The 15,785-nt window shown below is 51.8% G+C and overlaps 1 protein-coding gene across 5 annotated transcripts in view; it reads left to right on the top strand.

Moving 5' to 3' along the window:
• The first annotated feature begins 4,357 nt into the window (after positions 1–4,357).
• The window catches only part of CAMSAP1 (calmodulin regulated spectrin associated protein 1), a 36,388-nt gene continuing 24,960 nt past the window's right edge, over positions 4,358–15,785 (top strand). Inside the window, exons 1-2 of one of the 5 annotated variants that reach the window (XM_040531195.1) lie at positions 4,358–4,554; positions 12,655–12,817. In XM_040531195.1, coding sequence (XP_040387129.1) covers positions 12,655–12,817 — 163 coding nt within the window. In that variant the 5' untranslated portion in view covers positions 4,358–4,554. Of the gene's footprint in view, positions 4,555–12,028; positions 12,289–12,444; positions 12,574–12,654; positions 12,818–15,785 lie in introns of those variants that run through there. The other 4 variants (XM_040531196.1, XM_040531194.1, XM_040531192.1 and 1 more) reach the window with 4 other exon arrangements.

Below are 15,785 nucleotides of genomic sequence, written 5' to 3' on the forward strand. Positions count from 1 at the left end.
GCAATGAACTCGGAAGCTCCTCTGAGCTTTGCCCACGTGTTTGTGGTTGCCTTGGAGGCAACTGATTAAGAGTGTAAATGTGTGAGGTTTTTTCTCCGAAGAATAAGGTGGGGTTATTAGCATTTTTACACAATTTTCAGGGCAAGGGAGAGCACCTGCCAGCAGCCTGTTTGTTTAGCGCATGTTCCAGCCACTTGTGAGGAGCTCAGAATAATTTTCATTATATCTTTTCATTATATCCTGTGAAAGATGGAGGATTACAGCATGAGGCATCTAAGTCCTTGCTATTCGGTGCAGGTTTCGAATGCAGTGTTATTAAATGCAGGTATTCTCTTGGTGCCAGATGGCCACTGACTTAAATTTCCTTCAGTGCACAAATTAGCAGCAGGCTGCAGGACACTTCAGAGTCCCTCTCTCCAGTGATTTAAATTAAAACAAAAGCAAATAAAACTCTGCGAGCAGCTTGTGGTATATCATTAGATAATGGTACTTGTGTACCGAAACTGGTACAGCAGGTCTAGGCAGAAATCCACACCTTACAAAATTAAAAAGTGCCGGTTATCTCAGCGACGAGATGGGCTGTAATTGGCACAGTGTTTGCAAGAGATGAGCTGCGTGCCTTCAGCACAGAGAGGTGTCACCTGCATGACATCCCCAGCGATAAAGGGGAAGGCTCCTGCTGCCGTGGCCCGAGCGTTACCTCCGGCTCCCATCAAAGCCTCAGCCTGCACTACAAAGGACAGGTAAGTACAGGCTGCACTTGGCTGTGGGAATCCAACTCGTTAGTAATGTCTCGCCTTGCCAGCACCAACAGAATCGGTGTGGCAAGAGTTGTTCCAACTTCCTCAGGGGCTGGTTGCCGTAGCTTCTCCCAGCAAGCTGTTCAGTCTCCTGGGTTATTCCTTCCATGCACACGCTCTTCTCCCATGAACTGAAGGTCAGCAGGAGCACTAACCCTCAGGAAGCAGCAGAACAGTGTAGAACTACCTAGCTGGCTCCTCGAACATACCTGCCTGCTCTGGCTTCCAGCAGGAACAGAAGGAAGCAGCAGCTGCTGCCCGTGTGAGCTCTGACAGCCTGGCAGCCCAACACGGTCAGATCAGGGCTGCAGCCCCCTCTGCATAGGATGCAGCAATCTGGTAACTTGTTCTGCGCCTGATCCTGCTATTTCGTAGTGATCTTCCTGTAAGAGGGGAGTCTTCCAAAAGAAGCTGCGGCTGTGGAAGCTGCTGAGGATGTCTTGCTACAGGGGTGGTAGGTTTGGGGCAGAATTAATGGAGCTAATGCTTTTTTTTCTTCTCTGTTCTCATAACTCAAAACCTGAACTTGAAATGCAAGACTTGCACTTGTCAGCTGAACTGTAGCTTCTGCAGCGTGGTCCTGGAAAATGGCTTGAAACAGGCAGGTCTCTGGCGTGCGTGTGTGCACGACAGCAGCGTTGGTGTAACACTGCCAGCCGGGGTGACCTGGGAGTGCAGTGCCAGCCCTGGGTGTCCCGTGTCACTGGGAATCTGTCACTTGTGGAGGTGGGGGAGGGACGTCAGTAACTCGAGCTGTCCTGCACCAAAATAAACCTGGAGAGGTGGCCAGCGCCTTCCCAGCGCCCTCAAACCCCGGGTGTAAACTTAGATGCCCAGCTGGGGAGCGGTGCCCAGATGACAGACCTGGGCTCAGTGGCTCTGGCGCGGGGTCCTGCACGGATCCTGCACCCAGGGCGCTGTACTGCCGCTTCCCGGGGCTGTCACGGGGAAGAGCTGCGATCTCCAACAGGGTTTGTGAAATGCAGCCGGGCTGATGAGGCCACCGGTGGTTGCACAAGGAGCACGTTGGGACGCAGCACGTGGGAGCGCTGGGCTGGTCGAGCTGGTTAAAGGCGAGGGCTCCGTGCCTGACGCAGGCAGCGGCTGCCGAAGCTTTGCTCCTCGCGCTTGGCAAGCGCTGCTTGATTGTTCCCCCTGTTCTGGTTGTGCTGCACGGGTGTGAGCAGGGCGTCCTGAAGAAATTATTCATGGAAGACTTGTGGCGCTTATGCATGGTGCGGTTACGTGGCTTTTATGAGCTGTAGCCTGGGCATAAACCACACTTATGTTAAAGCCAGCCTCCGTGTGCCCTCTGCCAAAGGGCTGCTCTGCAGGGAATGTGGGCCCGGCAGTCTCGTGCCCACGGCAGCTCCCACACGCCCAGGATTTGGTTGAATTATTCAGCTCATCCTCGTCGCTGTGGCACGCAGCAGCCCTTAGAAGAGCGCAGCCCGCGGTGCCGCGCTGTAGCTGCTGGCTGTGACGTGCCAGCGCACAGCTTCCTCAGTTTGTCCACCTTGCACGAAGGCCATGAGGGTTTGGGACATCTCCCTGGATTTCTTGGCATCGAGGGTGTGATTTTCGCTCTGTTCTGCATGGTCTTGGCAGAGGGGCAGCAGCCAGGCCGGCTGCAAGCCAGGCGATGCAGGCTGCCAGCCCCGCACGGCCCCTCCGCGCAATGTGCAGGAAAAGGAAAATAGTTTGGGCTCTTCTAAGTTACCCTTAGAAGGCCACCAGCCACCAATTTCCGAGCTGCTGTCTCTCCATCACAGCAGGCCCCTTCCATCTGTGTTTTCCCCCCGTACTCGAGCTTGTTGCCAGGCTGCGTGCGATGAATCACGGGCTGCTCGGCGCACGGCAGCGCTCGGCTTCCTCCTCGCTCCCACCCGCAGACGCTCTCCGAGGAGAGGGGAAAAAAAAGGCACAAAACCCCAAAAAATCTGTGCCCTGCATGATCCCACCATGCCCCTGCTCTGCGCAGAGGTGCCCTCTTTGCCCGTTTGGGTGTATTTGTGCATGGTTTGCTTCCAGCCCGCCCGGACAGGGCGCTCCCCGTCCCGCAGATCCGGGGTTCCCCGCTGCCGTCACTTCCTGATCCCAAGTCCATCACATTTCCGTGGGTTACCACGGGCTCTATTTATAGCTTGCTGTGCTAAAAATAAAAGCCCTGGGCGTTCGGTTCCCTGACCCTGGGCTTGTGCCAGGGCAACACGGAGCCCCACGGGAGATGGCTGGGGGCAAGGGCTCAGCGCTGGCCCCGGGGCTGCTTTTGCGGGCGACTGGGGAGTTTCTTTCTTGACAGAGTTCGTGGGGCTGTGGCATTTCTGGGATCAGTCGCTACTCTCACTGACCGAGGAATCTCTTGCGGGACTCTCATCTCACTAAAAATATTTCAGTGTGTCATACTGGGCTAGATCTAACAACGCCTGTAAGCGGGAGATAACGAAGCATCGGCGCTTCGTTGCGTAACAAATCCCTGCACGGCACTACCAAAATGCCCATGTTTTTGTCCAGATGCGGAGTGTTTGCCTGGGGTGATGCCTAAGCTTTCCCGTGTCTATGCACAGATAATATTTCTCCCTGATTTTAACTAATTTCCAAGTTACTAGTTAAGTTTAACTAGTTTCTAACCTGGGCCGCTGGCTGGCCAGCAGTCAGCACAACGGTTTGGTACCCAACCAGGACGTCTCGGCACTGCGCTCAAGCACGAAGTGGAAAAGTGCATTAATTTACTGCTTTTCAAAAATAGCTCTGTCCTATGAAACATCGGGGGAGCAGCTGATCGTGCTCTGCTGCCTCCTCTGAGTCCTTGTCCTGGGCACGGCCACTGCGGGGTGAAACGGTGCTCGGGGTGCAGCAGGAGGGGTGGCCCCGGGCCCCCCAGCTTTAAGTCATTTTGCTTGGTGGTTATTTAAAGCCACTGCAAGAACATATTCAAAGATTATAGAAAAAAGAGGCTGAAGCTGCCTCTCGTAGACTGGGCTGTGATGGGGCCGGGCGGCACAGTTGATGTCCTGCTCCTCCGGCTGGGACCACTCCAGCAACGCAGTGCTCAGCACCGTTCACCAACAGCCCTCGTCCCCATGCCGTGGCAGGGTCAGGGCATCAGCCGGAGCCGCGTCCCCCTGCCCCTGGCTCCCAAACGCCTGCCCTGTGCTCCGGCACCAGGCAAAGCCGCTTCTAGGTGGGTTTCCTCCCCATGGTTATTTTCTGATGCCCTGGGGGCTGCTTGGTGCCAGCCCCTGCTCTGGGGCTTTGGGGCCGGGCAGTTTTCGGCAGAGCAAAGCCAACGTGTGGAGTGCTCCAGGTCTCTCCCCATCCCCGTTACACCGACCTCCTGGAAATCACCAAACCCCGCACCCTGAAGGACCAGATGTTCCCCAGGATACCCCCCGGGGGGGGGGGGGGGGGGGGGGGCTGAATGTTTTCCTTGGACAAAGCGTTCTGGCTTTAATGAGCAAAACCGACCGAGGAACGTCTGCCCCCCCAGCCCCTTCCTCGTCGCTTCTGATGTCAGCGGCGCAGCGCCTGAGTCATCCCCCAGTTTCTGTGGCAACGGCAGCGATGCTGGGGAGCGGGGTGATGCTGGGGAGCGCGGCCGTGCTGCCCCTGCCCCTGCCCTGCCTGGGGAGCAGAGGGGGCCGAGCCCCCCGGCGCTGAGCCCCCGGCCCCACCATGGGCTCCCACGCCGCTGGCTGCCGCCCAGAGCCCCCCAAAACCCCCACGGCTGTGAGGATGCTGGCAAACAGCACCGGTAAGTCAGCACTGCCAGGGATTTAGCTGTCTTGGGGGGGGCTTCTGGTGGGGTCTTACAGCATCCGCGTGGCTCTCCTGGTGGGGCGGGCAGCTGCACGCATGCACCCCAGGAATGCGGGGTGTCCTTCGCAGCGCGACCCTCTCCGTGTGCTCCTGGCAGCCCCAGGGGTCTCGTGCCCCAAATCCCCAGAGCCGGGGGTGTACAGGCTGCTGTCAGGGGGAGCAGAGAGGCATGGAATGGGTCTGGGGTCTGCGCGGGGTCCGTGGGGGTGCCACCGGTGCCTGATGGCCGGGGTCAGCGGCACCGTGCAGTGGGGACAGCGGGGTCACGCACCCCGTGCTTAGACCCATCCCTGCCTGCTCGGAGCCACGCTGCACCCGGTAGGAAGTCTGTCTCCATAACCCCTGGCATGTGCTAAATCCTTTGTACGTGATCAAAGGCACTACCTTGCTCTGGGTGTCTCCCCTGCGTGCCAGGCCTGGCAGCGGGGAGGGACGGGACGTGCACCCCAGGCTGTCGGCAGCCCTGCGGGGCCCCCAGCCCCTGCCCAGTGGTGCTGGCCTCAGCTCTGCTGCCGGTGCTGCCCTGGCTTTGTTTCCTGCTCAGTGCTGGAGTTTCACAGTCGTAAAGTTTTTTCTTTGCAAATAGGACCTGGATAAGCAGGATCGAGACGTTCCAATCGCTGTGACTGGTTTGCGTGTTAACGTAGTTCTCTGGCTACAGATTTAAGAGCATTAAAGTGCAACATGTGCAAGCTGGCAGGGACCCAAGGGCGTGAGGCGATTTTAGTGTTTGTTTTGGCACGACTCGAGGCGGGATGAGAGGGGCCGGGGCTGCCAGGTGAGGAGCTCGGCTGCGGCACGGGGCTGGCGGCGAGGTACTGGCCGCGGGAAGGGGCTCTGCAAGCCGGCCGTGAACCGGGAGCAGGGTCCTGTCAAAACAGCAGAAGTTAAAAATACTACGGCAGAATGAGTCAATGCATTGGGAAGCCCCCAGCGCTGCTGCGTTGTGAGCGTTGGCAGCTTTGTCACCGCTATGTCATCCCCAAGGCGTGCCCCGACCTCCTGGCTGTGGCATGGCAGCAACCTGGACAAAAATCGTTCATCCCCTGAGGAGGGGACCTGCCTCCTCGGCGGTGCCTCGAGTGCGCTGCCTTGGCTGTGGGACCCAGCTCGGCTGCGCTGGGAGCTGGGGAGGAACGCCAGGGCTTGCGTGGGAGCTGGCGTGGCCCCGGGTGGGTGCCAGGCGGTGGGAGTCCGGTGTTGCGGTTGCTTCTGGGTGCTGATGAGAGCAGGGTTTGGGGACGAGCAGGCCGCTGGTGATGCGGCACCGCTGGTGAAAACAAACCCAAAGTCACCCGGTGGGGGGCTCTGCCCCAGCCGGCGGGAGGGGTGATGGGTGCTGCGGGACCCTGCCCGGCTCAGACGGTGCTGGAGCACGTGGGTGCGTTCTCCACCAGGCTCTCCTCTTGTGGGTGATGGTTCTGCGTCGTGTCCTGAAGCGAGGCCACCAGCGCTCGGTGCCGGCGTTCGCTGGGCCCGGTCGTGCTCGTGGCTTCGCCTTGTGGAGCACAGCCAGCAGCAGGGCTAGGAGGCAGTGTAGTTATTACTTTTTTTTTTTAATAATTTATTCTGCCTTTCAGTTGTTCATTGCTTTCCAGTAATGTTTAAGTAGTGGTGAAAAAGTTGGAGATACGTCTGTCTCTTTGCACAGTTACACATTTGCAGTAAATGGAGTTTTACTGTTCAAAAGTGTCCTCGGGAGAAAAAATGTGTTTTAAAATAAATCATCCGGGTAAAGCAAAGCAACAGTTCCCAGCAAAATTGATTGCTGTCTGAATGCTACCCAAATACAACTGCTAATAAGGATTTAATGAATATAATGAATATGGGACCAGGTCTCTGCTTATCAAAGTCTGTCTGGAAAACCTGTTGGGCTGTAAATGGCATTGCCCCATCCTCCTAAAACTAGTCCTGGGACTTTATCTCTAACACGGTTTATTTTTTAAAATACCTGTTATTAAAGCAGGCACCTAAATCCTCTGCCCTCGCTGCTCGAGCAGGACGTGCTGCCGATAACGGCGAGCTGGGTGAGGGAGCCCCGCACGCCTGGCAGCTGGCAGCAGGCGCTCCGGCCTCCAGAGACACACGGGCAAGGGCTTGTCACCCCTCCCTCTGCCGTCTCCCCCAGGCAATAAAGTCATTAATTAATGTTTGTTCAGCACTGCGAAGACAGGCGCTAAGTACAAGTATTATTTTAAATTCAGGCGGAGCACAGCAGGCGGGAGGAGAGGCCCTGTCCGCAGGGACCAGGGCCACCAGCACCCCTGCCTCGTGTGCCCCCCAGTCCCTGGGTCTTGCTGGGCACAGCAGGAGGAAACCTTGGCATTGTGGCACGGCAGGTGGAGGCTCGAGATGGCCCTTCCCCTGCCATCGCTTGAAGCACATCGGGCATTTTACAGAAAGGGAGAAGAAAGAAAGCTGAATTAGCATTGCACCCCATCAGCAACACAGCTCAACTACATGCACGTTGCCTTTAGAATAATACAAGTGAATGAAGGAAATAGGGTACTGCTGTCTGTGCTTAATTGGTTTTCTTTATTTACATGAAAAATATCGCTCGTTGCATGTGGTTCCCCAATGCACAAGTCTGTCGTAGTGCACATTCTTCATGAGTTGCAGAACTGAATGTAAGTAATCGCTGATAGCTGCAGTATGCTATGGAAACCACTCCCGTGTTCTTGGTAATTGCACTGAGGTGACTGTTCTATTGCTAAGAATAATACTCAGCTCCCTCTTTCTAAAGGTTGAATACATGATAAACTGTCATGGGGAACTATTTCGTAACAGGGACAGAAGCATTTTGAAGCTGGTAGAGCAGCGGCTGAGTTAGGAGCCTGCCCCTTCCCTCATTTCATCCTCACGTTACTTTACCCTGGCTTCATCCATTCATTCACGGGACACTTGAGATGCCTTTCTGACCACATCTCTTTTTACTTGGTGAATTTTGAGTAAGATACAACTTTCTTTAAAAAACCAAACCCTTGTGGCATGTGCTGGGACTCCCGGGTTTGAGGGGAGATGGAGAAGACAGCTCTTGGCCTCGCACGGCCAGCAGTCGTGGTGCAGCCCCGAGCCCAGCAGTGACCTCGAGCAGTGGCCTGGCTCTAAGTCGATTCTGGCAGGGCATATTAAGCGCTCAGCACCGGGGCAAACGAGGCCCTGCAGAACTAAGCACAGGGAAGCAGATACAGCCGCATTCACAATTAGCCCACGGCTGAAAATAGAGCCCCAAGAACGGAGCTGGGAGCCGTTTGGAATTTGCAAGGATAACGGGGGAAAAAAAACCCTGTTGATTTCTTCCATCCTCTTCTCTTGCTGCTCCTGAGATGGCAAGCGAGCAGCTGAAGCTCTTCCCGGCTGGAGCCACCCACCTTGATACGCCGCGGCAGAGCAGGGGTGGATCAGCTCCCCCAGCAATGCTAATGAGCCACGCTGGCAGCAGGAGCTCGGTCCCTGGGGGATGCGGGTTATAAACCAGCTGGAGGGGAGAGAGCGCGCAGCACAAACGAGACCAGCGTGGTTTCTCCTCGTTTGCTCGGTGGCTGTGCTGCGTGAAGCAAGCCGATCTTTATAGGGTTTATGCTCTGGGTATGGTAAGCCTTGCTTGATTGTGGGCAATTTTAAAGGAGTTGGTGGAGGGAAAGTATCTCTCTTCTGCTAATAACCGTGCTTTTCCTGGGGAAAGGAAGTGAAGGATGGGAAATTACCAAGCTTTGGAAAGTGTGGTGAGCCCTATTAGGGGAAAGTAAGCTGAGCAGGAATCAGGCTATATGTGATACAGATGAGCTACCCAATGTGCCAAAATTCCCAAGTTGTAGTCCCTTGCCCTGCTGCTTTTTTTTGCTGATTTTAACGCTCAGAGCATTATCTGACTGGTAGCGACGTTGGATGGAGTCTTCCCTCTCCATAAATAGCTACAGGGAGACAGTGAAGCATAGGCTTTCTGTGCAGCCTCCTGCAGATGCACGTTTTCCTTCTTCTGAAGGTGCTTTTTGTAATGGTGAGGGAGAATCCCAATTCACTGTTGGCCTTTCTAACCAGAGGGCGCTAATTAGTGCCACTGATGGGTTAGCTCTTGCTTTTTCTACATACCCAGGAAGTATCCCTGCCCTATATGTTCCCAGTGCACAGCACATTTATATTTCTACAGGCTATATATTATTTTACAATATAAACTTGGATCTGATGTCCTCAGGATGACAAAGAACTGATATTCTTATTTTATGTGTTGTCTCCCATATTGATAAATGAAACATGGTGGAAGAAACTGAAATCCCAGGCATTTCTCCAGTAAGGCTGAAAACAAGCACGTGGGTTTAGCTTTGTTGCATGTAATAGGTGTCACACTTGAATATGGTAATTTGTCAAAGGTATTACCTCCTAGTAATTAATCTCAGAGTTCTGCTGTAAGACAGGTTGTGCAGTATTTGTCGGTTCACGTGTACGCCCACTCTGAATGGTTAAGGAATCCAGGAGAACGCTCTAATAGGAAAATTATTTTGTATAGAAAACCATTGTATTATTTTTTTCAAGAAGAAATGCCATAAAGGATGTTTTGTATGGAGTGCAAGAAAGAAACAAGGGGTATGCAAATTAAAGATGAATTTACTGCTATTGAATATAGAAGAGGTTTATTTTCTCATGAAAAGGAAACACGTTTAGCAATCTACTGGTGATCCTCCTACTTGAAATGTAGGCTTTTTACCTGCAGGACAATTTTGAGGGTGCTGATGGTGGTGGTGCTGAGTTCTGGCCAAACCACTTCATTATCAACTGCAAAGTTTCCCAAAACATCAATTTGAGTTTTTGCTTAAGGACACCCAAATGCCCTAAGTAACAGTTACAGGATATTACCATAGAGGAAGAAGTCACAGCACGCTTCACACTGGGACTGGAAAACAGTGATAAATAAATGCAAATCCAGAGGATAACACAATATAAAGTAAAAGGGAAAAAAAAGGTAGTACTAAGTCAGGGTCTTTAGTTCAACATCAGCCTGTAAAAGAATGACATTCTCTTTGCCACTGGACTTCCCCTTATGCTTTTTCTCCACAGTGTTCATTTTCTTGAGCCAAATGTTTCTACTTTTTTACCTTGAGAGTTTCAGGGGTCTTGGTAATATTGGCTTTGCTTTGCCAAGGTAGTCTGCCACCATCTTAAAACATATTTTGTTTCTAAGTCATTCTGATAAGTTGAACAACTAGATCCATTCTTTATCTATAGCAAAAATATATCAGAGAAAAAAGTAGGACAATTTTCTCCCAGTGTGCACCTTTGCCCTCAGATACAGGTCACCTGCTCTAAGAGTCAAAGGGCCATTCTGTTTCTGCAGCACGTTTAATGCCCAATCCACTACGTAAATGAAAACATTCTTCTTGAGTTTAAGGGGATTTGGATTGGGCCTTAATCTAAAAACAAAAGCAGCTTGTTATAATGATAACGTCACAAATCAACAGCCTGTAAAAAGCTATTGAAAACCAAACTCTTCAGAGATTATAAAACAACTAGCAAGTTATTTGCAAGGGACATCTACTTTAATTGCATACAATCTTGCAATTAAGTAGGCTGGGATAACCTTTGAACACCAGATCATATTTCCTGATGACATGAAACAGATTGCCCTGCATTTGCATTACAAAAAGATATAGGGAAATAAATGTTGAATCTTAAGACAGACCTAAATTAATCTTTAAAAATTTTTGAAATGTTTATACAGTCTACCAGTTATGTGTAACAAAAAATAATTTATGAGAATCATAACAAATAAAATTAGGTAGAATAAGGCCAGTCTGCTATCATTGTTGTGTGGCTAAGCTTATAATCGCTTTTTCATAAGAAGGATATTGAGGTAATTCATCGATCCAGTGCATGCGTCGAAGGCTCAACTCTCTTCATCACGTAACTTCACTTTTGACATGAGCCCTGCTTCCAGTAATGCAACTTGTCAAGTCAGTCAACCTACAGGATCTTGTTTTGATCATGAACCCACCACGCACCGTACAGGGATGCACTTGCTGGCTCCAGCAGTACCTATGAGCCTGCGGGCCTTCAGATGGTGGCTGGTAGACCAACAGCAGCAAAAGAACTCTAAGGAACTTGGGATAGTCTACCTGCACCCAAAAAGATAAACAAACAACCCTTTTTATACTTGTCAAACATTACTTGCTGCTTTCTATGTATCATGACATAAACCAGGTGATCAAATTCTCCATTTGTTTTGAAATACATAAGCCGGGATACATAAGCTGGTCTTCTGCATGGAAACCACCTTTGGCATCCTTTGATCGTGATCAGATATTAACAGATCAAGTCTTGGGGGAAATTGGTTGTAATGACCTGGAGAAAAGTATTGCTGATGATCAAACTGGCAGTTCTGATGTTTTGTCAAGGGTGGTTGGTTGCCCGGCAGGAAAGATAGCATGAAGCAAATGTCTGATTTTACTACTGTGGAAGTTATTATGTACCCAAAGGTTTTCCTGGTTAATGATTTACAGTCAGAAGACAGAAATTCTTGGGCATTTATATTCTTCCCTGCCTGATAAAGGAGGCCCAATTGACAACTGCAAAACGTGGTGAGACAGCACCGAGAACAACACGGCTGTCAGAGCAAACACGCGAACAATGGGCTGCCTGTGGCAGGCCTCGAGCTCGACGTGAGTCACCCTAAAACCTCCGATTCTGCACTTTCGTCTGTTAACACGGCCTGCACGAGCCCTGCGTGCCCGTAGGATCGCAGACCGGTGGGATGGGGCCTTCTGACACCCCTGCTGTGCAAACAGGGAGGGGAAGCGGCCTGGGCCGTTATGGCCGTCATCAAAGTTTTCAGCTGAAAGGCTCAGCTCGGGGACCATCTCAGGGACCATCTTGGGGGCCATCTCAGGACCATCTCGGGGACCACCTCAGGGACCATCGCAGCTCCACCACGCAGCACCCAGCTGCTCAGGAACCACAGCCGGGGCCAGGAGACCTCAACAAGAGCTGAGGCAGCACCGGGGTGGCGGCTGGAGCCCATCTCGTGAGGGGAACCCCCCGGGGCCGGGACAGGCCCGGGGCCTTTCTTTGTGCTCTCCCTGGTGTGCAGGCTCTTTTTTTTTTTTTTTTTTTTTTTAACACCGAGCGCTTGTCCGCGCACATCACCACGGGGCATCGAGCCCGTGAGGTGAAGGCCCCCGGGTGAGGGGGCCGCACCGTGCCGGGGCCGCCATCGCCCCGCGGAGCGCAGGCCGCGGCCCGCCGCGGGCCGGGCTCGCGGTCGCCATGGCGACGGTTGCCAAGCGAGGGCCGCGGGCGGCAGAACCGGCGGGGCGGCGGCGCCTGCGCAGTGGCCGCCCGCCGAGAGCGCGCGCGTACGCCGCCCCGGGCCGGGAGCGAGCGGGGGGGCAGGCGGGCGGGGGGGCACGGGAGCGCGCGCGGGGCGGGCGCATGCGCGCGCGCGCGGTCCCGAGCGTTGCCAGCCCCGGCCCGGCGGCGGCGGCGGCTGCTGCCTTCCTCCCCCTTCCTCCTCCTCCTCCTCTTCTTCCTCCTCCCCCGGCCCAGCCTTCCTCCTCCTCCTCCTCCTCCTCCTCCTCCCCCCCCCTCCCCCCTCAGCCGCCGCCCCCCGAGGCGCCGCCGGGGCTCCGCTGGCTGAGGCGGCGGCCGCCGTGCCCGGGGATGAGGCGGCGGTAGCAAGGTGAGGCGGCGGGGCCTGCGGGGAGCCGGGGGGGGTGGGGGCTGCTGCCTTCCTCCCCCCCCCCCCCCTCCTCCTCCTCCTCCTCAGGGTGGGGGCGGGGAGGCGGGCAGGGCCGCGGCGGGGAGGGGAGGGGGAGCCGCCGGTCCCCTGCCTTCCTCCTCCTCCTCCTCCACCTCCTCCTCCTCCTCCTCCTCCTCCTCCTGCTGCTGCTCCTCGTCCTCCCGGAGCATGGGCGTGAGGGAGCTGTGCTGCCTCTCCCGGGCCCGGCGGGGGACGGAGCCCCAGGTGCTGCCCCCGGGGGTGCGGAGCCGCCGGGGGGGGCGCCGAGCCCCCCGTCAGGCCCGCGGTCTTTTGTTGTCCTTCCAGATGGTGGATGCTGAGGTCGGCGCGGGCGGAGACGGCGCCAGGAGAAAAATGGATGCCCTGGCGGATAGCGCCGTGGAGATCGTCCCCTTGGAGCTCTATGATTCAGCCCGAGCAAAAATAGCTGCTAATCTACAGTGGATCTGCGCGAAAGCCTACGGAATAGGTGAGGTCGCCGCTGTCAGGAGGGCGTGCGCGGGTGTGCTCGCCGTCTCTGCTTCACCCCCCCCTTCCAGGAGTAATCAAATTAAGCCGAAATCGCCTTTGTTTTAAATATCGATAACGTGACAGACCATTCCCTTGGAGCGTTACGTGTTTCCTGGTACCTCCACCAGGAATAATGGACCTGTGTGAGCCGCTCCGAATCGGCAAACCAGACAGCGAATGCTCGCCAGTAACGTTTATTATGGTTATTGTTGTTATCGTTATTATTTATTACGAAAAATGCATATCTCGCAACGTTTAAATCCTCGTTTTAGCCACGTGGACTCTCAGTACTTGCAGGCCTCGAATCCCATCAGGTTGTGGAGGCTGTGGTGTGCTTCCTTGTCTAGTCATCTCGGCCAACAGATGCGAAGAGCTAGATGCTCTTTGTATGCTCGGCTAGGTGGTTTCTGTTTTGTTCTGCCAGGCTGCGTTACTGGTTTCAGAATGCACTAAAAACCAAACCATTTGTGATTGGAAAAAGTCTTTTATGTGAAAGAAACGTTGCATGAGCAGATACAGTTCGTCTGTGGCAGCAAGGTGTGGGTGATGGAGGAGGAGTTCTCCCTTCCTAGATGTTGGTGTAAACCATTACAGCCAAACGTGGAAAAAGAAAGAGTTCTGGAGTCACATTTGTACAGTATCTTCCTGGCATCTGTTGAAATTCGCTTTTTTGTTTGGAACCTGATCTACCTGTTTATTTTGAGTTATTGCTGCTGGGTGCCTCTTGTGTTCAAGTAGCTTCATTATGAAGGAATATGCTGGAGCACTTGTTTTTGTTTATCCAAAACATATAATAAAAGCATCTACAGAATCTTGTTTTGGAAAATGAGGTAGCCCTGTTAATCTCAGTCTAATTCGACAAACTCATAATATGCTTAATGGATTAGCACTAGCTTACTTTGTGACAAGGCTGGAGAAAAGCAGTGCATTCCTGCAGTTAAATATTACCCTTTTTGAAAGATTTTCTAAATTATTTTTCTTTAATATTACCAGCTCTGTCAGTGGTCTGACCACATTAATGACGGCGGGGAAAATAGAAAGAAAATTGTGCTTTTGTAACATTTAAAATTAGTGAAGGTATTTTAATACGAGCACCAAGAGACAAAAAATACGTTTATTAAATGAAGCTTAAAAATGTGGGGATTTGGGGGGGGTGTTAAGGAAATGTTGATAACTTTGAAGAAGTAAACAGGTGTTTCTTCTCATACGTATTTTGCGGTCGCTGCATTTGTTTGTAATGTTATTGGTCAGAGAGAAAATGGATATTCAGGCCAGGAAGATGCACCGTTTATATTATGACTTGGTTTCAAATGGAAGCTAATCCCGATTTAGGTTCGACTGGCATAGATCCTGTGCTGCAGAGAAAACTTTGTGGCCTCATGTTTCTGGGTAGTGTCTTCTGGGGCTCAGGACTCGGGGTTGTGACTGTAGGTCTTGGATCAGTGTGGTGGGAACAAATCTGTTTGTGCACTTGACAGCGCGGACTTGTGTTGAGTAAAGTACTTGGCTTTCCTTTGACAAAGAATTTTGAAAGAGAAACCCACCTGTCATGATGGCAGTGGTGTGGTCTCTAGTGTACGGAGGGCTGCAGCAGCATTTGCCAGATTTTCCGTTTGTATTTAGGCTTGTTCAGATTATACGTTAATAGAAATTAAATGCCTTGAGCAAATGTTTTTGCTGGGACTCTTGGGGTTGCGTTCTTGGTTAGCTCCAGTGCATACGTTTTGTTTTGCTTTGTGTGCGTGTATCTTTTCAGAACCATTGCCCCTGGAAATTTGGTTTGATTTTTGAAATGGCTTCTGCAGTCGTCACATAGTAACCATTGCTTCTAGCATGGCATTGCAGAATACTTAGAAATTTATAAGCCTCTTTAATTCATAGAGAGATGGGTCTAAAGAAGCTTTCTACATGATTACCATTTTGAGTAATATTTGAACTTAATACGTTACTTGTCATCTCTCTGTTTCTTTTTTTTTGTTTTATCGTAATATATTGGATGTTCAGTGAGTGTTGGGCAGCTACCGAGCAATTGGGATTCCATTCTTCCAAGTATAAAATCTCACTATGCAGATGTTTTTAGGGGGGCTTTTTGTTACATTAGGCTTAGTTCTAGTCAGTTTGGTGAAAAAATAAAGGCTCTCTGTTAATCATATTAAAGCACTCTTTTATGTTCCGAAGTAATCCTTGTCTGATAGGGTTTCCATAACTGTCTTCAAGTGGCTGAGTGAAGAGTGTTTTTCTGAAATGTTAGGTTTGGAACTGACATTATGAGTTGACATAATTTTGTGCCTTCATCTTGCAAATGCTGGTTCATATCCTGGATTTCATTTTCACCTGAGTAGGGCCAAGCTCATGCTTAAGTGCGAAAGTGGTCAAGAACAGGAATTAGGTTCTAGTGTAGACTGTTGCTAATAATCATCTTCACTGTAGATTTTACCCAAAACTGTATTTTCTATTTACTGTTGCAGGATATTTGAATTTTCCATATCTAGGCTGGCATCTAAATAGAAAAATTCTTCATCCTTTGTGTTTTTTTTTTTTCTCAAGGACAAATTACTGAGGGCATACCTTACATAATTTGGATTTGAGATCTTAGTTTGGGATTTGTTTCCTTTGATGTGTTCTTTCTTTTTTCTCTTCTGCCCATGAAACGAGAATTTTGGTAGCCAAACAGCTGCGCGCAGCTACCTTCCCTCTTCAGCACAAAATACCGCTAGAGTGAGAACTCCCCTTTTTGAATAGGAATGGAGCTGAATGCTTTGTTTCTGGCAGCACGTGGCTCCTCCTGCCTGTCTCTGGTGGCTGCCTGGTTGTCACACATGGATTCCATGGGTGGATTTTACAACTGTTTGCCCAAATTATAGAAAAGAGAAGTGAGTGGAGCTGTGAAGGAAGGTGTTCCCCTGTTTGCTGTCACCCCCCTCCCT

Source organism: Cygnus olor, chromosome 19 (assembly GCF_009769625.2).
Source record: "Cygnus olor isolate bCygOlo1 chromosome 19, bCygOlo1.pri.v2, whole genome shotgun sequence".
Taxonomy (NCBI): domain Eukaryota; kingdom Metazoa; phylum Chordata; class Aves; order Anseriformes; family Anatidae; genus Cygnus; species Cygnus olor.